This window comes from Lutjanus erythropterus, chromosome 13 (genome assembly GCF_056507025.1).
Source record: "Lutjanus erythropterus isolate fLutEry1 chromosome 13, fLutEry1.hap2, whole genome shotgun sequence".
NCBI classification, from domain to species: Eukaryota; Metazoa; Chordata; class Actinopteri; order Lutjaniformes; family Lutjanidae; genus Lutjanus; species Lutjanus erythropterus.
In genome coordinates this window covers 32,021,938-32,049,920 of record NC_139329.1, presented here as the reverse complement: position 1 = coordinate 32,049,920, position 27,983 = coordinate 32,021,938, and the positions used below count along the sequence as shown (strand labels likewise).

The 27,983-nt window shown below is 40.5% G+C and overlaps 2 protein-coding genes and 1 long non-coding RNA gene across 3 annotated transcripts; 2 read left to right on the top strand and 1 right to left on the bottom strand.

Annotated features, from left to right (window-relative positions):
• Positions 1-838: 838 nt before the first annotated feature.
• Positions 839-8,745, bottom strand: hal (histidine ammonia-lyase). Its single transcript, XM_084733331.1, has 20 exons — positions 8,455-8,745; positions 7,586-7,649; positions 7,016-7,043; positions 6,855-6,929; positions 6,692-6,764; positions 6,510-6,576; positions 6,355-6,392; positions 6,154-6,279; positions 5,874-6,013; positions 5,644-5,691; positions 4,451-4,598; positions 4,267-4,362; positions 3,926-3,984; positions 3,587-3,667; positions 3,363-3,428; positions 3,107-3,272; positions 2,764-2,898; positions 1,754-1,862; positions 1,553-1,622; positions 839-1,443 (listed from the first exon to the last, which is right to left on the bottom strand). The coding sequence occupies exons 1-20, from the start codon at positions 8,699-8,701 to the stop codon at positions 1,312-1,314; spliced, it is 1,968 nt and encodes a 655-aa protein (XP_084589457.1). The 5' UTR covers positions 8,702-8,745; the 3' UTR covers positions 839-1,311.
• Positions 4,265-12,943, top strand: LOC146316883 (uncharacterized). Its single transcript, XR_014771722.1, has 3 exons — positions 4,265-4,404; positions 12,016-12,109; positions 12,552-12,943. It is a non-coding gene; the product is annotated as an uncharacterized LOC146316883 (long non-coding RNA).
• A 724-nt stretch (positions 12,944-13,667) lies between these two features.
• On the top strand, positions 13,668-27,906 carry LOC146316882 (ETS domain-containing protein Elk-3-like). The gene is made up of 5 exons (XM_084733332.1): positions 13,668-14,042; positions 17,933-18,141; positions 19,641-20,435; positions 24,876-24,998; positions 27,121-27,906. The coding sequence occupies exons 2-5, from the start codon at positions 17,935-17,937 to the stop codon at positions 27,217-27,219; spliced, it is 1,224 nt and encodes a 407-aa protein (XP_084589458.1). The 5' UTR covers positions 13,668-14,042; positions 17,933-17,934; the 3' UTR covers positions 27,220-27,906.
• Positions 27,907-27,983: the final 77 nt, after the last annotated feature.

Below are 27,983 nucleotides of genomic sequence, written 5' to 3'. Positions count from 1 at the left end.
GACACAATCAGGAGCTTCAGGTCAAATCAGGTGGCCGGTAGATAAACCTGCTGACATACAGTTGCTCACTTATATTAGATAAGAGATTTTAAAATCACTTGCTGTGCTCTTGATTCCTGTATTAAAGGGTTTTCATTGCTGTCATGGGAATGTCATGTTGTAGCTGCATGGCATTTTACACTCTACTTTGTTCTACTTTTTTGAAGTATTTTAAAGAGTTAAACAATTATTCTTAGTTGCAAAAAATGGATAGGATATCATATCACTACTGCCATTGGAACTACTACTATTGAACTTTACAATTACATATTCTTATCTATTTCTCAATTAAGTGATTAGTAGTTTTGTCCAGAAAATGGTTAAAAATGTTGGCTATGGTTCCCCAAAGCCCAAAATTATGTCCTCAAATGTCTTGTTTTGTCAATATTCAGTTTGCTGTTATAGACAACTGAAGAAACCAGTAAATATTCACATTTGAGTAGCTGAAATAAGAGAATTTGGATTTTTTTTTCTCAAAGAATGACTCAAAGTGATTAATTGATTATCAAAATAGTAGGCGATTAATGTAGCCCAGTAGCTGACAACTGCATTTGATTAATTGACCAATTGTTGCAGCTCTGTTCCTCGTACCATGTGGCTTCTCTGTGTACTGCTGCTGTGGTATGTGACTTCCCCCCTGGAGATAAATGGTCTATCTATAAAACCACTGTAATAACAAACCAGAAATAACTTGGTGTATCATCATCAACCATGAACACGCTGTAAACATACACACATATTAACAGGAACAGTGAGCAGAAAGCACAGCTTACGTAAACATGCAAACTGTTAAAGAATGCAGCTTTAAGAACGTTTATTGTTGTCTAAGTTGGAAATGTATAGATGACAATCATTTAAAATTTACTATAATTACATCAGAAAAATATTTTATCATAGAAATGTTAGTGCTACATCATTAGAAAATATTTGATATGGAAATGGTACAATGGCTGAGGTAGTCATGTGGCAATAAAGACTAAATTAGGCACATTTTAAAGGGACAACAAAGTTTAGATAAATACAACTGAATGCACAACAATGTAGTGCATGTTTGACACCCAACGATTATTTGAGAAATATATATTATACATATAGTACTAATTCTTAAATTACCAAAATATCCTCAAGGATTACAAACATTTATATCAAAAATTAAATTATTCATTTAGCCTGCAAGAGTCAAAATAACATTATCTTCAAATCCACAACAGTCTCAAGACAAGATGTTTTTCGTTTTAGTTATTGCAAAGTAATAAAAATTGGGACACGCCGTCACTCATGACGAACGCGCTTCCTCGGTGACGGCGGAGACTCCAGGGAGAAGGCAGTAGGAGAGATGGGGCGGGACTCTGGGATGTACTCTGTCTGATACTTGTCGATGTAAGGTTTGGCCACGTTCCACACCTGAGTAGAAAACATAAACATGCCACTTAAAAAAAATCACTTAAAATTTACATCCCTACAGCCACAGTTAAGAGTTCACATCACTTCCTCCACAGGATTTGACACTTGCCCTCTGGTCAAGTAGAAGACGGTGAACAGCCTCGATGTCTGGAGACATGAATCTGTCTTTGATCCACGGTCTGTCAATAGAAGAACAGACAAGCAGAGAATTGGAGGGTCAGAAGTGGAACAGTGGATACATATTAACTATCCTGCACATAATTTCAGCAGACCGAAAGTTGTGTACCTTGGCCACATGTGTTTGACTTACTTGACCACACCGCGCACAAGTTCATAGACCTTCTCCAATGGAGTGGTGGTGCGGAGTGGGCGTAGGAACTCGATACCCTGACAGGCCGCCAGCAGCTCTATAGCGAGAACTAATCACAGACAACATCAGTTAGATTTGGCAAAATGTTACTAAATAGTTCACCTTTGAGTGTGCTTGATAAGCAATATTTTAAGTCCTCTTTTTAGTGGTAATTATTACAGTCACAACATCTGATGTCTCTTTTTCTGGCATGTTAAATGACAATCCTGTGCTTGCAGGAATGGTAGAATGGATTATAGGTAGACATGACACTGAGAGGATTATCAAATCAAGAATTGTGAATGAGAAAGACTAATTTCAGCTCTGCAACATGTGCTAATGCATTATAGTTCATATATTTTTTTTAAATCGGGATATTTCACAAAAATTAAATATAGTATGTCCACAAGAGCAGCCAGTTGATTCCCAGTAGATCCACTGCAAAAACAGTACAGCTGTTGTACCTTTTCACTATAACACAATTATTCCAATTATTATTATATCTTGTGAAGTTTGAGAAGTGTAGCAACAGAGGCACTGATCGAGATATCTACTTTTTTCAGCCTGTAGTTTTATGGTTAACCACTGTATCCACTCAGTGAGCTTTGATTCACCCCCAAATGTTTGCTGATGCAGTTTTATCCGCAGTTGGTGCAAACCTTTCAACACTGTTACCTTTGCACTTTTTTGTGGCGGAGACATGTGGAACTGGACGCTGCTATTTTTTTTTTTTTTTTGCTTTTGAAGCTTATTTACAATTAGGTGGTTATCAGATCTTTTTTAGAACTCCTAGTGCTAATGACCGTTGAACTTTACTGCAAGTTAGACCTCTTTCATTTTGTGTTTCAGCCATTGAAACAACATCAAAGTATTAGAATATATTGCAGTTTTTAATGCAGTCTCTTTATATCATAATTAACAGCAGCAATAACCCAATTTTGCCCAGATTTAAAAAAAAAAAAAAGCCTCACCTTGCTCCACGTGCTCGATGACCCTCAGGGCTTTCCTAGCAGCCCACCCTCCCATAGACACATGATCCTCTGTGGCAGCACTGGTGGACAAGGAGTCCACAGATGATGGATGACACAAAACTTTATTCTCTGAAACTGGAGAGTAAAGAAAATGGAGATCATAGTTAAGGTTCATGCTAAATATTGAGTAAAAGGGTGCAAAAATACAAATAAATATGATAAAATGCTGTTTAAATCTATATTTTTTGTTTTAAAATATTACACCTGAAATTCATAAATGGTAACACATCATTAGCTTTGTTGATGTTCACAGTAGATTTTATTTTGTTTGTTGCACACTAACCCAAAGCAGCAGCGGTGCAATGAGCAATCATGAAGCCTGAGTTGAGTCCTCCCTCGTTGACGAGGAAGGCGGGCAGCTCACTCAGAGACGGGTTGCATAACCTTTCGATCCTCCTCTCGCTGATAGAGGCCAGCTCGTGGACTGCTATGGCTAAGAAGTCAAGAGCCTGAGGGGAAAAAAGAGAGGGCCATGAAAGAGAGGAGAACAAAATCTACAACAAATGAAAAGCTGTCTAATGACTCATAAACATACACACCTTAGCCGGGTATTCACCATGGAAATTCCCACCTGAAATGGTCTCGCCTCTTTCCGCAAATACCATCTTGTACAACCGTTAAAGATAAATCAAGTCTGACAATTTGCAGCGGAACCTAGAATTTGTGGTTGAACCAATTTCAGATTGAGTGCAGAGAGTAAAAGTGGCACGTTTAGATTAAAGCAACAGTCAGGTTGTCTCATCTTTAAACCAGGGAAGGATACAGGGTTGTCAGTGGCACTGTTGATTTCTGTATTGATGATGTTCTGGACAAATGTTATTGTGTCATTGGTGATTCCATGAACCTGCGTGAGGAAACGGAAGGGTGTGCTCAGAAACAACTGAAAAACACCTAACCATTGTCCGACTCCAGTTGCAACAATCCAAATGTTCTGCTTCAGGACTATCACTCATATGGGATCTATCACAAAAGAATCCACCGCAGAGCTCTGCCTTTTCCAAACTGTGAGTGTAAGAATTGAGGGCGTACAGATGGTGAAGTCCTGAAGGAGAAACTTGTGATTTTGGGATAAAGAAATAAACTCGACTTGACTTGGGGTTACCTGAGGACAACATCTCATGGTGTAGGCATCCTGGACTCTGTCACAGAACCGGTGGCTCTCTGGAGAAACACACCAACACCAGATGACACACATTATGTACATGTTTAAGAGTGCAATGTGGGCGTAATATTACCAAAAGCCCTACTTTATTAATCCCACTGGGGAGATACCCTCTGAATTTGACCTATTTTAACAATTTATGGTCTGTGGGGAGCCACAGCGCAGTGCTTCAGCTCTAGAACCAGTTCTCTGATCAAGGGAAGTGGTAGAAATATTGCTTATAGATGTGCATTTGTGAACGTTTTACTTGTCTGTTTTAGGAAGTGGGACTGTCCACTGACCTGCAATTTGGGACGGATGGTGATCTGAGTCCAGCAGCGAGCGGAAGCGTTGAGCCACCTCTATCTGTCCTGGGTGGGGACGCAGCGAGTGGATGTCTGCAGGATGAGACCAGAAAATGAGGCATCTCGAAGTTTGAGGTAAATAGTGTGATCTAGTTTTATGATTTTCTTCACTGCTGCTCACCGCTGTCGAAGGCCTTGGTGGTTCCCTTTAGCACCTCCAGGGTCAGAGCAGCTATAATGTCTGCCTGTCGAGCAATTGCCTGGGCTCGCTCCACGGCCTCTGCCCCCAGAGAGGTGATCATCTGGGTCCCGTTGATCAGAGCAAGACCCTTTAAAAAGGAAAGACAGAGACTGAGATGGACGTATTTTCCTCTTAAAGAAGCCACTTGGAGAATGCAATCCATCGTGCTCTGAATGGTCCTGTATAATGAATTGTGGAAACCTCTACAACCCTTTTTTGTGTTTCCTGGATGCAATATTTTTTCTCCCAGGATGGTGAAGGCATGACCTGTCATACTGTTCCTCTGATTGGTTTACCCTGATATTCTTACCTTAATCATACTTAATCTCACTCCACATGCCTAAACCTTTCCAAACTAAACAGTCCAAACAAACAAAGGTAACAAGTACTAGCCAGTCAGAGCAGGGTGGGTCATGAATTTTTTTTGTTTTGCTTCCTGCACTTAGATATGTTATGTGCTTGGCGTGTCTAAATTGAAAATAAAACCAAATTTTGAAGATGTTAAAAGATGTTGCTGGGAGACCTGTAAAAGCAACATACAGTATATGTAACATTTAGCTAATGTTAGCAAATTGCTTGTCAACTCGTTAGCTAAGGATTGAGTTAGCTAGTATGTTGCTAACATTAGCTATCTGATGCAACTAGATATCCAACGGTTGATGTAGATTAGTTAGCTTGTTAGCACTTTGCTAAAATTACCTATCAGATTTAACTAGGTAACTAGCATCTTTCACCATATTCTGACATTTTATAAATTGGACAACTAATGCATTTATTGAGAAAAAGATTGACAGTTTAATAAATAATGAAAATGATTGTTGTGAGCCCTAGCCACTTTGAAGGGCCCCCCAGCAAAATCTTATAACCATCTTCAAAATGTTGTTTTCTTTCCAACATAGATAAGCATCACACATAGCGTATAAATACAGGAAACAGGAAAGGAGAAACTTGACTGAGGTACGAAGCTTGCACAGAGCAGAAAGGGACGGGACTTAGAAAGCATCAATTCTAAACGTAAACACTGTTCTTGTTCTTTTAAGTTCTGTGTCTGAGAAACCACAATGTGTCCCCAGTGAACCCTGGGTCATTAGTGCAGGTAAATATGAGGGAGCATGATTGGTTTAAAACATTACCTCTTTAGGCTTTAGTGATATTGGCTTCAGGCCATGGGCCTCCAGGACCTGACCGGAGATGAAAGGAGAAAAAACATGTAAAAGGTCGAGGGATAATCAAAAAGCAAACATGTTGTCCTACTGGACCTTGCAACCTTTCACTCTTCCAACAAAATGCACATTTCCTGCAGCATTAAGCAAGCTATTGTTATAGCCAACTCTAATCCTAACCACGGAAAAGTCGCTCTTACATATTTGGCATCTGCCCATCCGCTTTTGGGAGACCACATTTTACCCTCTCCCATCAGCCCCAGGGCCAGGTGAGAAAGGGGTGCCAGGTCTCCACTAGCACCCACTGTTCCCTTCTCCGGGACAAAGGAGAGGCAGGAGGCTGCAGGGGCAAAGTGTGTTAGAGATGAGGATCCGTCACATGACAGTCAAATTTTAGGGATCAGTATTGACAGATTTATCAGCAGTTGACCGAGGCTGATATGTCAGGTCAGATAAGGTAAAGTGAGGCTGCTGGTTTACCATTGAAGGCTTCTATCATGGCATGAAGGGTCTCCAGAGAAATTCCACTGTGCCCTTTGGCCAGAACATTGATCCTCAGAGCGAGCAGCATGCGCGTCCTTTCTGGACTCAGTGGGTTTCCCACACCTACACGGCATTGACATAACACTGATTAAGCTGAACCTAAAATGCTCTGTGATTTGATTAATAATTTAGCTTTACCTGCAGAGTGTGACCGCACCAAGTTCTCCTGCAGCTCCCTGTGGAACAAGAAGTGCATGGCCATCAGTCTGCACATAAAAATGGCTCATTCTCCAACAAAAGATCCAATGCTGACAAAGATAACAGATTAACGGATAGTAAAACATTGTCTTTACTTGAGCTTGCTGACTGGAATGACTGTTCGGGCAAATTTGCCAAAACCGGTTGTGATTCCGTAGACAACTGGAGGAACAGAGGGAAACATTTAGAGATGTGAATACATGAGATGTTATATATACATGAGATGAAATGCTGCGAGTAAAAATGGTCCTGGCTTTATTCCAAAATTAATCTTAACCTTTGTTTTCTTTGACAATGGTGTCCAGAAGCTCTCTGGATTGCACAACCTTTCTCTCTGCCTCCAGAGTCAGCTGAAAATGTTGGTAAAGGGAGTGATTACGTTAAGTCAAACATTAGCACAGTCCAGCCATGACAACAAATAGCAATTCGTTGATCATTACCTTTATCTTGTAGAGTCCTCTTCCTAAGTTGACCAGATGTGTCGATGTCAGGCTGTTGCCATCCAGGGAGATATACTACACAGACAGGCCCGTGTTACACAGAATCAGTCCTTATACAGTCATATGTTTAAAACTTTAACAGAGAATAGATAAACACTTACTTCTCCTGGTTCTTTGTATGCTGCTGTACTGTTTCACATAGTTAAATTAAGGAACATTGAGCAAAAACAGTGTTGTATGATGTGTTATTTTATTATAGAAATGATGAAACCTGTGATATTTTATTATATATTACTTTTTTTATTTTATGCTTTCAAAAGTCAGTGTTATCCACAGTTCAAAACAATGTTATCGCTTGAACTAGGGTTGTCACAATACCATAATTTCAAAGTTTAATGCAGTACTAGTATTAAAGAAAAATACTTGATGCCTCTTTTGATACCACAGCAAAATGGGGGGGGGGGGGGAGTCCCAAGAACACAAAACAGAGAAAACCTGCACACAGGACCGGTACTTAGATCTTTCTTCTTATAGCACGTGTGCCTTGGATACTATTAAATGTTTCTATGGTTTTGTTTTCAATCATGTGCTATTGAGAAAATATTTAAGTATCAGTACCTTTGACAGTCTTGGCTTGAACAAAATGAAAAACTGATTTAATAGTATTTAGTGCCAACTTCAGTACCCAAGTGCCCACTGTAATTAATATGGCACATATAGTGTAAGGATACAGGTGAGAAACGCCTCCAGGCTCACATGGGATGAAGTCAGGGGACATGGTGTCGCCTTCAATGGCTGTAAGAAAAAGATTATGATACACACTGTACACGTGAACTCTTTTTGGTAAATAATCAGTGGTGAAATGTAACTAAATACATTTACTCAAGTACTGTAACTCAAGTACAAATTCAAGTTATTGTTTTTCCATTTCATGCAACTTTATACTCCTGCTCCACTACATCTTAGAGGGAAAATATTGTACTTCTACTCGATTACACTTGTCTAACAGCTTTAGTTACTATTTACTTTTCAGATTACAATTTTTCAAACCCTTCCTGCCCAGTGAATCTATCTACAAAAATGTTGTTTTTTTAAATGGAGATTTAAGTATTAAGTGTTGATAAATAAGTCATTTTTAAAGCCTATATGATTAGCTGAAGACAGGTAGTTTTTTTTTTTTGTTTTTTTTTGTCATGAATAGTTGACTGATAGTGAGACTTGGTTGTCACGTGACAGCAACACCACAAACATAATGATCTTGTAGATTAAGTTGCATTGTCTTCACTGTAGTTTAAAATAATTAAAATGAACTCATACTTCAACATCTACAGCAATAAAATGCAACATACGCATTAATGCAGCAGGAATATTAAAACTTATATAATAGTAAAATACTGACAGACCATTTAACTGCACATTTGCAGTAGAGTATGTTCACTGTGTGGTATTAGTACTACCACCGTAGATGTAATCTAATTGCATTTATTGTGTCGACCGTTGGCACAACACTAACCACGCACAATTACGCACAGCATCCCCCAGTGTTACCCCCAAATGTCATGCATACATTTCTTATGTTTTAAATGCATTCGGTCATTACCAAGCTCGACAAAGTCATTATCCTCCAGCACATCTTCGATGGTGTCATCTGCATCCAACAAACCCAAACTCTGGCACCTGCGCACAACAAAACGCGCGTCCTTCACCGCCTTGATGCCGCCGTTGTCTGGTTTGTTCTTGACGTAACGTTTGAGAGCTTCAAGTCCGAGCCACTTGATGGTGTTGGTGGAGTCCCGGCAGGGCACCGTCAGCCACTCATCTCGGATGTGGACGGTAAAACGAGGCATCGCGCTTCAAGCGGGACTCTGCTGCAGTGAGCGCTGCTCGACGCTTTCCAAGGTACCACCTTCAGCCGCCTGAAGTCCGGCCACCAATCGGACGCACCGCTCAGAGCCACGCCTCTCCGGTGTCGCACCTCTGGGGACCACTGACCTCCACATGTTGGTCATACAGATGTTCGGACGTATTGACCCAGATGCGTTCACGTGATTGAACCGCAGAAAAAAATGCTGAAGGAGTCATGTTGAGTGAATCTGCTGTGCAAAAATGACTGAATAATAAATTTAATCACAAATTAATTGGAAAAGAAATGAGAGGTACTATTAACCTACTGCTGATGCCTTCACTTGCAGTCAGACATTTCAAGTGTGTGCAGAGTTGTCATGATACCAGAATTTTAAACTTAAATGCAACACTAATATAAAAAAATTATACTCCATACATCTTTTGATACCGTGATACACCTGCAAGTTGATCAGCTGTTTATAATTGTCAGTTATCTGTCAACGTAAAGCTCAGCCAGTTATCCTGAAAAAAAGGCCCACTGCTCTGAAAATACACACTTTGGACCTGAACCTGTCTGTATCACTGCCGCTAGACTCCATTAATATTTTGCTCTATTTAACTGTTGTAAACATCTACTCCCTCTAAAAGATTAATGATTTCTTACAACTCATAAAAACTGACACTTACGCGTTCGCTAAACATTTGGCATTAATTTTAACTCTACTACAAGTGAAACGGGCAAACAATAACTCAAATTATATTCTAGAAGAGAAATTTAAAAGGACGACACCATGGCAGCAGGATTAAAGTCAGAGAAGCGAGTATTTCAATTTAACATGTTTTCTTGATGTCTGATGACACATCACGGTCATTTTAGGATTCATTACAGTAAATATTTGACAGATTTCTCCTTTACCAAACCTTAAACTAATCTGAAATTACTTTTTTAGATTTGCTTTGTCAGATTTCTGTGAACATTGTCTTGCATCACAGAGCAAACACTGCTTCATAACTCAACAAAACAGACGTTACAAAACAAACATTCGGCCAGTCAGCAGAAGATTATTGCAAACAAATATTTGTACTATAGTCAGATATTACACACACAGACACACACACACACACACACACACACACACACACACACACACACACACACACACACACACACACACACACAACTGCAGTGTAACCGGTGTCATCATTTGCTTCCGCACCCATGTTTGACTGGTACACAGGTCCTGAAACACACTAGCTGGTTGCATTACATCAGATTCTCAGTGTAACATAACCTCTGCCCTATAGAGCTCATACTCTGATATATCAAAGTGAGGAACAAAAGATTTCATAATCTGTTCAGTCTAGACTGTGACTCAACAATATTTTGTTTACATTTATCAAATAAAAAAGGGACGTGATGCAAACATTACTGCCTAAATGTAACCATTTTTTGGTGTCCCTTTGGGCCAAGTGGTCTAAGACGAGAAACATGTGTGCACCATGTATTTGCTTCATCACCAGTTCAATGTGAATGTCATCCCCCTTTGCTCTTCCTAAATAAATAAACTTTTAACCAGCTCAAAGTACACAACCAAACAGCTTAACATCTTACGCTGAACATCCAGTTTTGATGGTCTAATCATAGTGTTGATTGTTGTAGTTGAGGACAAAATTATTAGCCCCCCTATGAAATTTAATTTTTTTTTTCAAAATTTTCCCAAGTGCTTTTTAACAGAACAAGGAATTTTCAGTATAGCATTTCTAAACACACTAGTTTACACACAATAACAGAGTTATTTCAGAATTTCTTTTTTTTTTTTTTTTTTTTTTTTTTTTTACCAGGGTCAGTATTATTAGTCCCCTCAAGAACTGACCTTTTTATTGAGCCATAACAAACCACTGTTGCACAATGATGTGCTTTAACTTGTAATGCTCAAAGCTTTTAAAATCAAGTTAAAACTGAGGGTTATCTTCCAATTTACACGCAGTATAAAAACCTCAGGAAGGGTTTGAGCTGTCACTTGAGAAAACATCGTGCCAAAAACAAAAGAAATCAGTTTAGACTTGAGAAAAAGAATTGATGATGGTCACAAAGCAGGAGAAAGATATACAAAGTTATCACAGCGTTTCCAGGTGTCAAGAACTGGAGTGAGAAGTATCATCAAGAAATTCAAAGAGAGCCACACAGCACAGAACAAGCCTGGCAGAGGTAGGAAGAGAAAGATTTCAAAGACTCTGGAAAGAAAAGCAGTGAGAGATGTGTGAGAGAGACCCCAGAACAAATGCCAAGACACTAGTGAGTGACTGAGCCAAGTCGGGAATTGTAGTCTCAAAGAAGACAATCACTAGAGCCCTTCACAGGAATGGACTGCGAGGTTGCAGACCAAGAAAAGAAAGACACCTTCAAGTCAGACTGAAGTATGCTAAGGACAACCTGGAGAAAGATTATGCACACTGGAAGCGTGTCCTTTGGTCAGATGAGACAGAACTAGAGCTCTTTGGCCACAGAGACGTTGCTTATGTTTGGAGAAAAAAGGGAGAGGTGTGTAACCCAAAGAACACCGTCCCCACAGTGAAACACGGTGGTGGGAGTATTATGTTGTGGGGACGCTTCAGTGTGTCTGGAACTGGGAATCTTGTTAAGGTGGAAGGAATCATGAAAAAAGAAGGATATGTGAAGATTTTGAAAGAAAACCTCAAGTAGTCAGCAGCAAAACTGGGTCTGGGTCGTCACTTTGTTTTCCAACACAACAATGACCCAAAACATACGTCGCTCCTGGTGAAGAACTACCTCCAGAAGAACAAAGTGAACGTTATTGATTGGCCTGCACAAAGCTCTGACTTGAATCCCATTGAAAATCTGTGGGGTGAACTGAAGACCAAGGTCCATACGAGAAGACCATCAGATCTGGAGGAGCTTCAGAGATTCACCAAAGAAGAACGGGCCGGGATTCCTCAGGAGACGTGTCTGAGACTTGTTGAAAACCACAGCAAATGACTGCAGGCTCTTATCCAGCAAAAAGGATACACAATTGACTATTAGCATCAGGGGGGCTAATAATTTTGACCCTGGTAGTTTTTGGTTTTTGTGAAATTATTTAGTTTCTGTGTGCAAAGTAAAATAATGTAAGCATTCAAAATAAAACTAGGATGTTTGGGAAAGCTGTGTTAAAAAATCCTTGCTCTGTTTAACAGCACTTGGGAAATACTTTTTTAAAAAACTGAATTCTTCATAGGGGGGTCTAATAATATTGTTTTCATCTGTAAATGCAATTCCTGAACTTTTTAAAAATTAAATAAATTTATTCATTTTCAGCTTTCGGTTTGGTCCGTCCATCCTGGGCTACTGTAGACGAGGACCTGTGGAAGAGGACCTGCGCCCTCTGTAGATGCAAAGACCTCATTCCAAGGTAACAAAAACACAATAATTGTCATTTTCAGGTGATCGTACAGTAATGAAAACATACTTTTGATTGATTGGGTTTACATATGTATATAAAAGACCAACAATCCAAGCGATAACATGTTAGGTTTGACACAATCACAGAAAATTAAATTAGCAGCCATATAATATATTACATGCCAAGGAGTGTCCAACACTCGGTTCATTTTTGCACCTATTTTCACAGTTTATTTACATAGGCATACATAGGTAATGTAATGTACAGTATATTATATATGGTTGTATATCACCCATTCCTGAAAATTGGGACAAATAATGTCCTACAAAAAAAATTAAGATGATTAATACCAACAGTAATTCCATTTTTTGTGAAAACTTATTCTTTATATACATGGAATATGTATATGTAATTAAATGTTTTGGTTTGCTTTTTTTTTTCATCTCTAAAGTTGCTCTGTGCCAGGAAACAACCTTGCTCCAGACCAAGAATTCAAAACAATCTGAATACGTGTTAAAAGCCTTAAAAATCTAAAACTAACAGTACCTACCGAGGCGTAAAATTGTGCTATTATATTCATCTTTGTTTTAAAATATATTTTCTTGGGAAATGTCGGTCCTTTTAAAGTCATATCCCAGATTTCTGCCAACTCAGTGAGATTTTTACAAAAACATGATTTTATCAGGCATGAAAAGGTTTATTTATACCCTAAGCTCCTCTTTCTCACTTCCTGGTTTAAAAAGGTGGGAACGCTGCTCAAGCGCTGATAAAGTTTTTATTTTTCAACAAATTCATGACAATATATTGCTATCAGAGTTTACATCCACATTTAATAAAAGATTGAATCACTAGAAGGTCGGGATGTTATGTTAAACAGCCAAGAGTTTCATTATTTAAAATATATTTTCCCAGCATAATGCTCATATTTCTATTCCTTATATATTTTCCATATATTGCAGTTTTAGACTTATATGTTGATGTCATATATTGTAGATAAATCACATGTACCTTTACACACTTCTTATTGTATAGATCTGTTATTATTATTATATAATCTTTTTTACATATTGTAGTAGAATATATATATTTTTACATACATTCTCTTTTCTATTCTTATGATTTTCTATGCTAATATATATTCTTGAACAGGAGCACCTGTAACATCAACTATTACCCCTCACAGATCAGTAGTATTTCTGATTCTGAAAATACAGTTTTGTCCTAATTCTCAATAATAAGTGATATAATTAGACTATATTCCATTTCTTGTATTTTATTTTTGATTTATTTCTTTAATTGTTTCGCATCTTGTGATGCTTTAAAATGTGAATAATTTTATGTCATACAAAAACTGCATTTCTTTATGCAGAATTAGGTGGGAAATTTAAGTTCAAATGTCCTCATACCCTTACGCTTATTTAATCAAATTCACTTCCTTGTGTGAAGCATCAAACACACCGATCATAAAAACCGAAATATGATCAGACCTCGAAACCACGTGACTTTTGGTCTGTGACTGAAAGTACCGAGGCGTACCTGAAAGCCTCACAGTAGGCTGCCGCTGCTGCCGCTGCCGCTGCTGCGGACTGATGATGTCAGTTTATGGTCTGTAGGAGTTTCTGTATCACCATGTGTGCAGCCGACACACAGTAGAGTAAGGCCTACTGCTGGCCGTCAGCAGCAGGCAGGCAGAGGAGGAGAGGAGGGGAGGAAAAGTGTGTTTACACAGACGGCAAACTGCCTGGGGAATCGTCGGGGAGAGGAAGTCAGCCGGCTCTGTGTCTGCCTGCTCCAACTTCCTGCTCAGAAAGAGAAAAAGCCCAGGATCCTATTTCAGTCCAGCACAACTGTGTAGACCAGAAGTAAGCATGGAAAAACAAGGAATCACACAAGCTGCACCGTAAAGTTTCACGGACGGAAAAGACCAAGACACAGACTGCAGGTAAGTGAAATACACTCACATCTTTTCTATGAGCAGAGCTTTGTCGGCTCATTGGTGAAATAATGCACGATTAATAGCTAGTATTAGCGACCGTATTCACACTTTACATGATTGTCCTTGCCGTGAAGTTTCTGCCTTGTGTTAAACTCTTTGGATCGAGTTTATTTTTGAGTTTTAAGTCAGAAAAGTTACAGATTTAGACTCGGACATAATTGTGCCGTCTTCCGGTCCGAGCCACATCTTGAAAATGAGTCAGTGGGGCAGAAAAGTGATCCAGACCTCTGTGCGCAACAGCCACCGCAACTTTTTTAATTCCCGGATACAACTGAAAGAAGAAGAACAGAGACAAACAAAAGGCGAGCATTAAACAAACAGGCTCAAAGAGTCTTGGGGCCGCTGTTTAGAGATGCTTTTCTTATGGGCCCCTGTTGAATTTTCCACCGTCTGCGAACAGGAAGAGAGCAGATTTAGTCATGGCTAAGTAATGTCTGCACACACCATCTAATCTCATTAGGAGTTTCCGTTCAGCCAACACACTGGATGGCTTTGTGCGCGCAGCGAGACTTCTCGGTCCGAGCATCCAACAGCAGGGCTCCTGATCCCCGACCAAAACCACCACAATGCTCCTGTAATATTCCTAGAAAGACTGATAGCATCCCGGCGGTGCCCACAGCGACCGTAGTTATCATTGTAGGGATAGTGTGTGTGATTTTATCTTTGTGTGGTTGGCTTTTAGCTCCGATATCCATGTAAGGTATCAGCAGTGATGTCATTATCACTTTCTTGTACTTTATGAGAGGGAATCCCAAACTATTTCATATCAAGAACCCACCGTAGATGCACCACAGATTGTCACAAGGAATCTCCTGACTATTTTGTAATTTCTACATTTCATAGACAATAATCAAACTACAGGATCACTATAAATTACAGTAATCAAACTGGCCAACTGTATTTCTTCCCTTGTCGTTCCAGATAGGGTCCAACCGATACTGGATATTTAAAGGAACCACAAAATCAAAAATACAATTTTTTTCCTCTTACCTGAACTGCCTTTTATCCATCTAGATGGTTTTGGAGATATCGGCCTTAGAGATGTCCGCCTTATTTCTCATATAATACAAATAGACGTCACTCACATTGTGGTGCTCAAAGCAACAAAAAAGAAAACTTGAAAAACTCGACAGTAATGTTTTGGTTACTCAAGATAATCCACAGACTTCGTTGGGAACAGTTTCATGTATAAACTATATTTATTAAGAGAACAACACCTGCCAACCACATCAGCGTGTTAGCTAGCTCAGTGGCAACTAATTCTTTTTCAATCAACTAATTGATTAGTTGACTAATTATCACAGTTCTAGCCACAAGCCTCTCGTCCATTCGTGGTTCTTGAGTAGCTGGGTCATGACTTCTGGAAAGAGACTTTGCGCATTGAGCACCACACGCTGGACGCCATCTGGTTCCATTAGAAGGCAGACATCTCTACAGCTGATATTTTCAAACCTCTGCGACTCACACCAAAACAATCTAGATGGATAAATAGCACTACAGGTAAGAGGAAGATATACACTTCTGATTTTGAGCTGAACTGCACCTTTAAAGTTCCTAGTCTGTGCTATTTGCAGCATCTCGCAAAGGTGAATGTTTATAAGTCTCACTGGCCTAATTGCAGCCCTCTCTGCTCGGCGGCTCTGTATTGGCAAGCTTTGCTTTTGCTTCAAAGTGTTTAAAAAACCACACCGAAGTCTGGGTTCAGAGCGGGTTAAAGGGTGGAGCTGTGGAAAGGGGACAATGATCCGATCTTTTGACCCTCTCCCTTTGGGATTTTCGAGGGAAGTGTGGCAGGACTGGGGAAATGCTCCCCTGCTGTGGGATCCCCTCTCCTCGCCATTTGTCCTTGGAAGTAGAATAGGAGGAAGTCCTGACTTTGACAGGTTTGTAGTTTCACATGGCAGATAGAAAACTCAGGGGATAGCGAGTGTCGGAAATGAGTTCAGCCCTCCCTCTGTCTCCTCTGTCTCTCCCCTCTCTGGACAGAGATATGTAGTGTTTGAGAGGCCGGTCTGTTATTGTCTTTTAGCATCAGTCACTAATCAGTCCCCACATCAGATAAGACCGAAAAGAATGAGGACACAGTCAGATCCATCCATATTAGGAGCTGTGTGAAGTATCAAGTTGGTCTTTTCTAGTGCCGAAACCTCACCTGAGCAATTCCTTACTAAATACATTTTTTACTTTTGGTGTCATTGGGCAAACGTTCCATAATAACCTCGAGGGATAATGTAATTCATTTTGTAGCCCGTGTCAAGAGACTTTGGCCATCACAGATCAGTAAAGCTGGGCATACACTGTAGGATATGAGCCAGTTTCTGACCCAGTTTTTTGAGCCGCAGGACTCGGCTAAGAGTTTGGCCAAATGTTTGTTTTTGTCGGGTGTTGGTCATCGGGTAGTACACAGGGGGTAACGAGGACCAATCTGCTTTCAAAAGGCTGTCGGACATTCAGATGAATTTCTCATGTGTCCGACTTATGTTAAACTTTGGTTAGCTGTTGTCAGGCTCTCCCATAGATTCCCAGAGGTCGGTGCCCTGTTTTTCCTCACTGCGCCCACTTGAATTGGCAACAATCAACTATCTATCTCCAGAGTTGCTTACTGCACTTTCTAAAAAAAAAAAAAAAATTTAGCAAAAGAAGCCAAACTTCTCACACAAGCAACCGGAGAAAAAAAGTCTAAAATTGGGCAAACTCTAATTTAAAATGGTAAGACTACAAATCAACTACGAACCTGATAAGGTATTTTGGTACCTGACAGTTTTTGATACTTGGTATTAGAGATTCATTACAGTCAGTACCAGTTTGAAATTGAGCCCTGTCAACAATTTTTTTTATCATTGATTAATCTCTTAAAAAAATCTACCTCTAAAATATCAGGAAGTAGTTAAAGTTTCTCAGAGCTCCAGGTGATGTCTTTGAATTTAAAAGTCTGAAACTCACACGTATTCAAGATACAATGACAAAAAAAACTGAGAAGGAAATTCTCACATTTGAGATGCTGGAAACGGCAACGTTTTGGCATTTAAGCTCGTAAAATTTTGCCAATTTATTATCCATCCTTCGACTAATCAATTAATCCTTTCAGCACCATTCTGGTGTTAGTCTGTGTGGTGACAGAAGCAGCCCCCTCCCCACAGTATTAATATATGAGCCCGAGCAGGCAGACAGGAGCTTGGAGGCTGCACATTCCTCTATTAAAGGAATAACCCACCCTGGGCCCGTCATACTTCCTGTGGAGAGAGGGCCAGGTTGAACCGCAGCATATTTCTGGCTTGAGCTGTTGTTCCTCCTTATATGTTTTTTTTCTCTTCTGCTGCCGCTGCTACATTACACTACACTCTCGAACACACACTGTTCTATTCATCACCGGTCTAGTCTCCCTTACACCACATGTTAGGGCTCAAACAGGCCGTTCCCTCCTCAGACAGTAACCCAATTTAGTCTGTATGCGGTAAAGTACGCCGGCAAGACAGAAATCAGGCATTTAATTAAGATGAAACGTAGCTCGGTCTCTTTAAATGCACAATGTATGCTTTTTTTTTTTTTAAATTAACAGTGAGTTTACACAGATGGAAAATATAGAAAGTGATGAGCTCAGTAGAGTGTAAAGAGATACCCAGCTTGTCTCCATTTGAGGTTTGAGTTTTGTGCTTATTCTGCCGTAGTAGCATCTGGCAGGTAGTGCAGCAGTAGGTAGTTTTTGTGCTTTTTCTGTGTGTCAGGTGACGCCTCTGTCCACAGCAGGAAGACCTTCGATAGAAATCATGTGATGATTTTAAAAATAACTTTGAAAATCTTTCCGGCGTCTGATCTTTGATCGTGTCTCTCTGCAGGTATGGACAGCGCCATCACCCTGTGGCAGTTCCTGCTGCAGCTGCTGCTGGACCAAAGTCACAAGCACCTGATATGCTGGACGTCCACGGACGGAGAGTTCAAGCTGCTGAAGTCAGAGGAAGTGGCCAAGCTGTGGGGGCTGCGCAAGAACAAGACCAACATGAACTACGACAAGCTGAGCAGAGCCCTGCGCTACTACTACGACAAGGTGAATTAAATTAATCGTGGTTAATTTACAGGAGCTGCCTCCGTGTAAGAGTCCAAAACTGGTCATGTTACTGAAAGGAGTGGGAGTATTACTATGACAGATTTTGAGTTGTTCTTCTATTTAAACCCACAATCTCCCCCGATAGACACTTCCACTTCCTCTTTCTCATCAAACGCACAGTAGAGATCTGCCCATGATGCAGCACTCTAACTCACAGTTGTTTCAGTTTGGCATTTGTCATCATCCCCGTGATAATCGACATGCGTCCTTTTATTATTCTCTAGGTTAATATAGGGCTGGAACTAACAATTATTCTTATTAATGATTAATCTGCTTATTATTTTCACAATTAATCTCAAGACTCTTCATTTACTATCATAAATGACAAAGCAAAGCAGAAAATCCTCACATTTAAGAAGCTGGAACCAGCAGATGTTTGTTATTTGTGCTTGAAAAATGACTGAAACAATTGATTATTAAAGTAGTTGGTGATTAATTTTCTTACAGTTGACTAACTCAGTGTTTGGCAAATACTTCCCCCAGGGTCCATGTCCACATAGCTTCCATTTTTTTCTAGGAGAAAGTTGCTGGCAGGGTGCAGGGGAGCGCTGGGGATGAATCGTAGTGCGGCGAGAGAAGAGAACACTGTGCACGGTTTTGACAGTCTGATTGACATTAGCAACAAAGCTAACTTAACTTAATGCTACACTAAAAGAGAGCTGACTACGCGGCAAACAACACATTTACAAGTATGGTGATAAAACACATTCATCAGCAATATTCAGTGCTGGACTGATCTGCCCCCACAAATGGGCTTTTCTGTCTCTGGTATGATATTTTATGTTTGACATGGAAAGAACAAGGTTCTCCTTCACGTTCTCGGTTAACAAGGTGACAAGTCTCAAGCTAATATATGATTGGTTGCCTGAAAAATGCCAACAGCGATGACAGTTCAATTAAGACATCAGTGCCTCTCTGAACAGTTCAGAGGTTTTCAGCGCTCGAAGTGGCCGCACAGAAAAGGTGAAGTGCTCAGAGAAAAGACATGGGGTGCAGAGTCTTTCTCTGGACAGCTGCATGCTGCTGCAGATGCCGTCTCCTCATTGAGAACAATTGACAAAAGACATTGGTGCTCAGCAAAGGGGATGTGGACACAAGCCTCCTAATCAGTCATGCATAATTACTAAAATAAGTATACTATAATAAGTTCAATAAAAATGTAAGTTCAAGTACACCACATTTTATTTTCAACATTCCTTTTTTGAATGCAAAATAGTTCCTATTTTGAATACTGTCGACTGCTGTAAAACCTGAAACAACAAATGCGATCACGTTCACTGTGAGTCATTTTCTGTAATGAATGACAGATGAAGATCAAGAGAATGGATTTGTGTTTGAAACTTTGCAGTAATATAAAAAACACAGAAAGAAGTGAAAAAGAGAGCAAAAACACATACTGTATAAATCTCTATGTTTAATGGCATTTGTTTGTTTTACAGAACATCATCAAGAAGGTGATTGGCCAGAAGTTTGTCTATAAGTTTGTATCCTTCCCTGAGATCCTGAAGATGGACCCCCAGGCCGTGGAGATGGGCCTGGCTTCTGGCAGGTTTCCCCTCCAGGAGGGAGAGGCCTCTGAGCTGGAGGTAGAGGAGGAGGAGGAGGAAGAAGGGGAAGAGGAGGCCCAGAGGAGGACCCTGGCAGCCCTGGGGGCGCAGCAGTGTCGGAACGACTACCTCCGCTCAGGTCTCTACTCCTCCTTCAGCATCAGCTCCCTGCAGAACCAGCCTGAGCTGCTGCGCGCCCTGCGGGAGCGCCAGGAGGAGCCGCGCTCCGTCATCCGCTTTGGCACCAACGCCAGCGAAAGGAGCTCACCTCCTTCCGCCAAGCCCGAGTCCTACGTCACCCCCCGGCTATCCAAACTCCACTCCCCGTCCTCTCCGCACACCCAGCCCTCCCAGCCCGGCCACAGCTGGAGCCCCGCAGTCAAGGAGGAGGAGGAGGAGGACTCTGACCAGAGCGCTCAGCCCCTCAACCTCTCCTCTGGGCACAGGGAGCGAGCCCTGCAGCCTCCTGAGAAGAGGAGCAGCAGCAGCGGCAGTGGCAGGAGTAGCTCCACTAGTAGTAGTAGTAACCAAGGAGATGGACTCCCACCAAAAAGCAAAAAGCCCAAAGCTCTGGAGATCTCCGCCCCGTCCCTGCTGCTCGCTGCAGGGAGCGACATCGGCTCCATTGCCCTCAACAGTCCAGCACTGCCGTCTGGTTCCCTCACTCCGGCCTTCTTCACTGCACAGGTGAGATGATGCACAACTGTGATTTCCTATCAGCAGCACAACGAGGGTTGGGTATTGTTTGGATATCAACAATTCAGATTCTGCTTATTGATTTTGGTTCTCAACAGTTCTCGATTCAAATTCTTTGACAGAAGATAAACGTTACCAGCAGAAATGCTAAGCTAACGTTAGCTTAGATAACTGTAATGACAGTTGTCTCTTTTCTGGTTTCTTCAATATTTTGGTGTTTACTTAAGGTACTTTAATGTAGCAATAGAGAGTATCCCGTCCTTGTAGAGGTAAATTGGGATAATTGTTAAAAGCCTCACACAATTTGTTCTGCTCACCTGCCAGCGACTTACCAACAGCTGAGTATGTTAACTATGTTAGACTCTTGATTTAATCAGACAAATCTGTTAGGAAGATGTGCATTCAACTCACACACATTCAACTGTCTACAGGCGCAGACAGACAGCCAGGTCGATATGCGGTAGGCGTTTGCAGAACACTGTTTAATTTTAAACTTGCGTGAGTGAAGTTTGTGTAGGAATCGATAAGCAGAATCTAAATTAAAATTTCATAATGGAATATTTGAGTCTTTTCTTATTTGGAATGAGCTCTTGATGCCCAACCTTAATCACAACCAGTACAGACAATGACTTGTGTTTCAAATGGGTTTCTACCATTTTTAGAGACGAATTATTCAGGTGGTTTAAAGCCACAGGCCAAATCTGGCCCCTAGTAGGATGCCAGGTGGCCCTCTGACCATCTCATTTTCAATTAAAAGTAATTGATTGACACTGTAGAAAGGGGGGCCCTTCCCGCTGTCCGAAATAACATCTGCCCATAGCGACACTTGATTTCTGCACGAGGCTGCTGCAGCCAAATTTGTGATTTGGCAAACTGAGTGAAGACGGTAAACAGGGAAAGAAAATGAAAACAGGCAATTAAGTGAAAAATTGACAGATTAATTTGAATTTTTTTAAGTTTGTCACCTCATACCAATCTTAAATCTTTGTGCCTAATTTACCAAATGACAATTGCTAATATCAAAACAGAACATGCCAGCTTCTGTGAAGTGTTCCAGCCTGATCGCATCGCAAGGAAACTTCACTTATTTTATCTGAAAAATAAATAAATAAATAAATTATGATTAGTGTTGAAGTGGCTCCTGACCTTCTGTCATTTTGCAAAAGTGGCTCTTGAGCAAAGGAAGTTGAGTATCCCTGCTCTGGATTCTGACTTTTCGCACTTTGGCGGACCCATTTGGTGACCCATTTAAGGTTTTCCCAAGTATTTTACCAAATGTGTGCTCAAATAAAATAAACACTGTTTATTTCTGATTATTCTGCACACTCCTGAGGCTGCTGTAAAACCTGCTCCTCTATCCGGTTGAGGCATGTTGACACACCTCAACTCTGCCCTTGGCTTTGACACATTTTTACAAGTTCTCTTATTTCTGTTCTCAATAATTTAAGGTAGGACTCAGAGATCACGTCACTGTGTGGCAGCCAGAGCTGAAGCCCAATAATAATCAAATCTCAGAAAGAAAGGGAATAATTCTGTGATGCTATCTGTTTCCATCCCCTCTGTGTGGTGGCCTGGCCGGCCACAGGGAGATGATGATGGGATCTGTCCAGAGTATGATGTCAGTGTCCCTAAAGCAGTGAGAGACATCTGACACAGGCTGGCATGTGTTGGTGGAAAGACTACCGCTATATTTATTTCAGTAGTCACTTGAGCCAAAATTTCCTCAAGAAGCAGACAGAGAAAAGGTATGAAAAAAAGGTAAATTGTTATGATTTTACTCCAGAGGCTCTTTCATGCCATAAAGGAATTTTACATCGTTTTGAACAAAATGCAAATTTAGACTAATGAGTCATTGTCTGTGTTTGGTTTGGTTTTGAACCTTTCAAATTGTTTCAGTAAACTGTTTTGTGGGTTAAAAGCCAAAATTACCTCCAGAATGTTTATGTGTTGCAAATAACAGGCCTTGTAAAAATATGTCTATACTCAAGATAAAGTTTGAGAAACAAAAGTGCTTGTAAAATGTAAATTTGCTCATGTAAAGTGTGGTAAATCCTACGGCTGCACCGTGTAGTTTGAAGCTTTGTTTTTAACATTGACATTTAAATTCTAAATCAACATTTGAATGCTGTGCAGCTTTTCTTTAAGTGTTTTTACGTGCCTGTTCATTCTGCTTAAACCCAGTATTTCTGCACAGTTGCAGATAAAGATTAGGCAACATTAATATAATAATACAATACAATACCAGTACCCTTAAAGCAATACCAATAGAGTAACTAATTCAGTACAAGCAGTGCAAGTTTTAATGCTTGATGAGGAGCTTTACCATGTTACTCATATTACCAGTTTTATCCTGAAATAATCCTCCCGCATTTCATGCATTAGTCTTCATCAGACAGTAAAGGCATGCAGGGTACAGCCGTAACTTTTGAACGTTTCGGTGGAATCTCGGCTCGCTGAATTGAAACTCTGTCAAATACACCGCGCTTGACTTCACCTCACCACAGAATGCATGTATAGGTGACTGCAGCAGCTTAGCCAGTCACACGTTGCATCAAGTATAGGAATGTTTGCTGCGATTAGCTGCAAGCAAAACCATACAAATAGTTCTGGGTACAAAATGACCAAATGCAGGTATTGTTTCACAGAGGAAGTTTCTTCACTACTTGGTACTGGGTTATTTTGGTTGGTGCCTTAAAGGTATCAAGCACCAGTACCCAGCCTTATTAGTGTTATTCTATTTGCAGAATTAGATTCTGGTTTTGGCTGCATAGGATTGTTTCCGACTTGTGTGATCCAGACATTTTGAATAACTCCACAGTGTTGTTGAGTCTAAAAATCTGAACTTATTGAAAAAAGATGGATGTAATCATTTCCAAAATTCACAACATTTCTGTCCCACGAAATATTCTGCTTGAACCCATATTTTTTGGTATTTAACCTTTCTAAAGCAGCATTTTCACTGCTGTGAATAAAATAAAACGCCGCACACCAACTGTGGCTGTATTTACGGGGCGGTGCAGCAGCCATCTAACAGCAACAATCTCAATATTAGATTGAAAATTGATCGAAATAAGCTTTCTGTTTCAATAACTGAAGTCAAAGGCAGAATCTGCAGTTCTACCAGTATTTTTTTTCTCTCCAACCACTCGTGCCTACTTGTGGTGTCTGGCGTGTGTCTGAAGAAGAAAGTAAAGACAGTTGTCAAGACATAAAACCAATGATCTGCTGATCTTCACAAATCGAGACTTGAAAGTTTAACAAAGGCAAAGCTGTCAAAAATGTTAAAATAAAATAAAATCATTACTTTAAAATCAAAAGTCAAATTGGATTTGGAGAACGTATGCTGATGAAACTGATGAGTTATATTCATTAAAGAAAGTTGATTTTTTTTAATCCAATAATTCACTTTATTTAGGATTTTGTTCAAGATGATGTCATAAAACATGACAACAGACTTCGTAGCTTCATTCAAAAACTTCAGCAAAAGCTTTAAATGTAAAAAAAAAAAAAAAAAAAACTTGGTACAGCTAGAGTAAATTTAAGTAAGTTTTACAGTACAATTTTTAGAGTGTTTTCTGCCATAAATTTAGGGCCAAATTCATCGAGCCATGACATTCTGGTTTGTTTTGATCTTTGCCATAACCCCAGAAGCTCTGCTATAAGCATCAACTGGTATTTAATCATCTATTTCAGTTGATAATGTGTTTACATTGGAGTTGTTGCAAAGCAGAATCGCCGTGCCACATCAGAGGCGGATCCACACGCTGAGAAAGGCATTAATGCTGCGCTCACACTGTCCGTTTATAAGGGCGCAAAAAAGTGAGATCAGAGGAAAACAAGCGATTTACAGAAATCTTCTGCGAGTCCGACCGATGAGAGGGGGGAAGAGGCCCTAAGTGATGCCATATGCTCCAATAATTCCATTAATAATGGGAGCAGGGCTGGGTCCCTCCGCAACACTGGCTCACTTCTCTGAGGTGACACAGGGGAGAGTCGGGGGGAGGAGGGGGAGGGGGAGAGAAGACCAGGGGAGAGAGGCAGAAATTGATTTCATATGTTTTTTCTCAAGTTGGCGTTCCAACTGCTAGAGGACCCCCCTCTCCTTCCCCGTTTCTCCCCCCTCCCCAATCAACAACAACCCGCACTGTCCACCTCCTCCTCCTCCTCCCCCTCCTCCTCCTCTCCTCCCCACGTCACCCCTGTATTCTGGGGGAGAAACCACAGACTTCCTTCCTGCTCCGTCAGTTTGTTTTTCCAAACGCCAATACACGTCCATTTACCATTTCAGCATGTTTCGCATTACCGAAGCCCTCTGAGCGATACTCTCCAACCCGTGTTTTTATTTTAAAAAAATGTTGTCTTCACCCGTTGCTCTTATTTACACAAAGCCTCTCTCGGTCTGTGCCCCCCCCCCCTCCCTTCTCCTCACAGACTCCCTCTGCTTTGCTGCTGGCTCACAGTCCGCTGTTGTCAGGCATCCACTTCTGGAGCAGCTTGAGCCCCGTCGCCCCGCTCAGCCCCGCCCGGCTGCAGGGCCACAGCTCCCTCTTCCAGGTAAGAAAAACACACAGGTGCAGACGAGTTGAGGAAAAGAAAGAGACAAAAATAGCGCAAGAGGAGAACAGAAGGTGGTGCTCAAAGGATTATTGTTTACTGGCAGTGTTTGTTTGAAAGCCAAGCAGGAAGTTGTGAAGCTGTGCAGGTGAAATGAGCACCGCTACAAAAGCCCCGTTCTTCCCAGCAGTTGTTAAAATCGTATGGAAGTCCATTTCTGCCAGTAAATGAGAAAAACGGCATCGTTATGAGATCAAAATTCATAGTTTAAAGTTAAAATTATGAATCAGAAAGTCATAAGTATGAGGTAAAACACCAAAACTGAGGTAAAAGTCAAAATTAAGGTGGAAATTAGTCATAATTTTGACTTACCTCGTAATTTTTTCTTTTAATTTTATAATTTTTACTTTTTCTCACATAACCCCAATTCAAAAAAAGTTGTGACCTTGTTTAAAACATAAATAAAAACAGAATGTAGTGACTTCAAAATCATTTTCAACTTGTATTCAATTAAACACAATGCAAAAGACAAGATGTTCAAAACGATAAACTTTATTGTTTTTTGCAAACATACGTTCATTCTGAATTTGATGCCTGTAGCATGTTTCAAAAAAGTTGGAGCAGGGGCGACAAAAGACTGGGAAAGCTGTGTAATGCTCAAACAGGTAAACAGGTTAATTGGTAACAGGTGACAGTATCATGATTGGTTATTAAAAGGGCGTCCTCAAAAGTCCTGTGAAGACTCCATTAATGATGAAAGCTACATACAGGTTTCAGAGCAACATATGCTGCCATCCAGATGCAGCTTTTTTTCAGTAACATCTCTAATTATTTCAGCAAGAAGACGCAGAGACAGATTCTGCACGAGTTAAAAGAGTGTGACTCTTAAATAAGAGTTCAGGTGCTAGACTGACCTGCCTGCAGACACCTGTGCATTATGGCGCATTATGAGGCGCAAAGTATGACAACAGAGACCCCCGACTGTTGAGCAACTGAAGTCAAGTGAGAGTGAGAAAGAAAACTTCAACAGTTGGTGTCGTCAGTTTCCAAACTTGGTGTTAAAAGAGAGAGTGATGTAACACTGTGGTCAACCTTCCCCTGTTCCCTGTTGCACGCAAAAAATTCAGAATGAATGTATAGTTACAAAAAACATTAAATGTCTTGTACTATATTCTACTTAATATAGGTCGATAAAAATGTGCAAATTGTTGCATTCTGTTTACTTTAGACAACATCCCAATTTTTTTTTTTAATTTGGGTTGACTTATAATTCTAAGATAAAAGTCTTTAACTCAGATTTTTTTGACTGTTTATCTTATAATTGTGGCTTTTCATCTCATAATTATGACTTGCCATGGGTGTATATATTTTTTTTTTCTTTAACTGGCAGAAATGTGCTTCAATAAAATCAGGTAAGTAAAGACTGGAAATCTTTTGGAGAGATTAAGATGAATTAATTTCCAAACATTTACAACAGGTAGTAAAAAGATTGGCTCCAGTTTTTACAGCCTCACTTCAATGGAATCATTTGTTCCTCGTACACAATATGACTGCGCTGTGCAACAACATTGCCAGTCAAAAGCAAAAGTGGACTTCACCTTCTAAATTTTGCATTTTCATGCAGGTATTTACCAAACAAAAGGATATATAAAACTTAAAAACAAAGTGCTTTAGAGGTCTGCTAAACAGCAGACAGCAGCGGTTGTGAAACTAGTCAAGACTCAGTAAGCAGGTCCAGCAGAGGTGTCCTGTTTCAGCGCTTGTGAGAGGGAGAGGAAATCCTGTGAATACTTCCTGTTTGAGCCCAGGGGAGCCGGTTTGAACAGGGTGGACTGGTTTGAGAGCTGCTCCTCATTTGTGAAACACACACATCTATACACCACACCCCCTCCACAGGCACAGGCAAACACACACCAAACCGGATCCTCTGTGCACAAATAATGTTGACTTCTCCTTCTGTAGTGGAGGTAGAGGGGACAGCGACGAAAAGGAAGAGGCACAATGAATAAGAAAACAGGAAACCAGAGCAGTGACAATGCTGCAGTTCCTCACCGGAAAGCAGCTTTCATAGAGCCTCCGTCCCCTCCTCGCTAACTCTCGGCCCCTTTCTCTTCCTCCACAGTTCCCCAGCCTAATCAACGGACACATGCCTGTCCCCCTGCCAAACCTGGAAGGAACACCCTCCTCTCTGCTCCTGTCCCCCACCACCCACAAATCCTGATCCAGGGGTCTGTGAAAAAAACCTCCATCTTCATCCATCTCTTGTTGAAAGTTTCTCATCATCATCGTCATCATCTGCAGCAGCAGCTTCGATCTCTAGTCCGTCTTGTTAAAATTTTGCTTCAGAAAAGTCCTACGAGACAGTATGTGACCTCACTTTTTTTTGCACTTGCGTTGCTTCAGATTCCAGTGGTTGAAAGCACTTGGTTAAAGCCATACACCACGATGTCTGTGAGACGTCTGGCTCTTTGTGGTTAAAGTACAGCACATTTCCACATGACCCTGTCCGCGATGGACAGTAGTGACGTGTAGCTAGCTGCAAAAGACTAGCTAGCCACTCACTCTGCGCAGAGAGCTTTGTTTTAATCCTGTTTAAAAAAAAAAATCTTTTTTTTTTTCCTTTAAATGTTGATCACAGTGTGAAACTGGTTGTTTCACTTGTGTGGTATTGTATGTATTGTATGCACTATGCTTCTCAGATAGTACCGGCTGTGCCTTGTTGCCTTTTTTTCCCCAAAAAATCTTTTAATGAAGACGAGATTTCAAATCAATGAAAAACCTTTGTAACACTTGTAATGTTCTTTTTTTTTTATACTGGACTTGGTATACAGTTTGTATTCTGTATAATTTTGTATTGTGAAGATTGTCTTTTTGTCATTTTCAATAAACAAAGCATTGAATGCTTGAACACAGTGCCTTAAAGGAGTCATCTGTGACGTCCTAGCATTCAAAAATTAGTACAAAATGGTGACATGGAGTCATAGA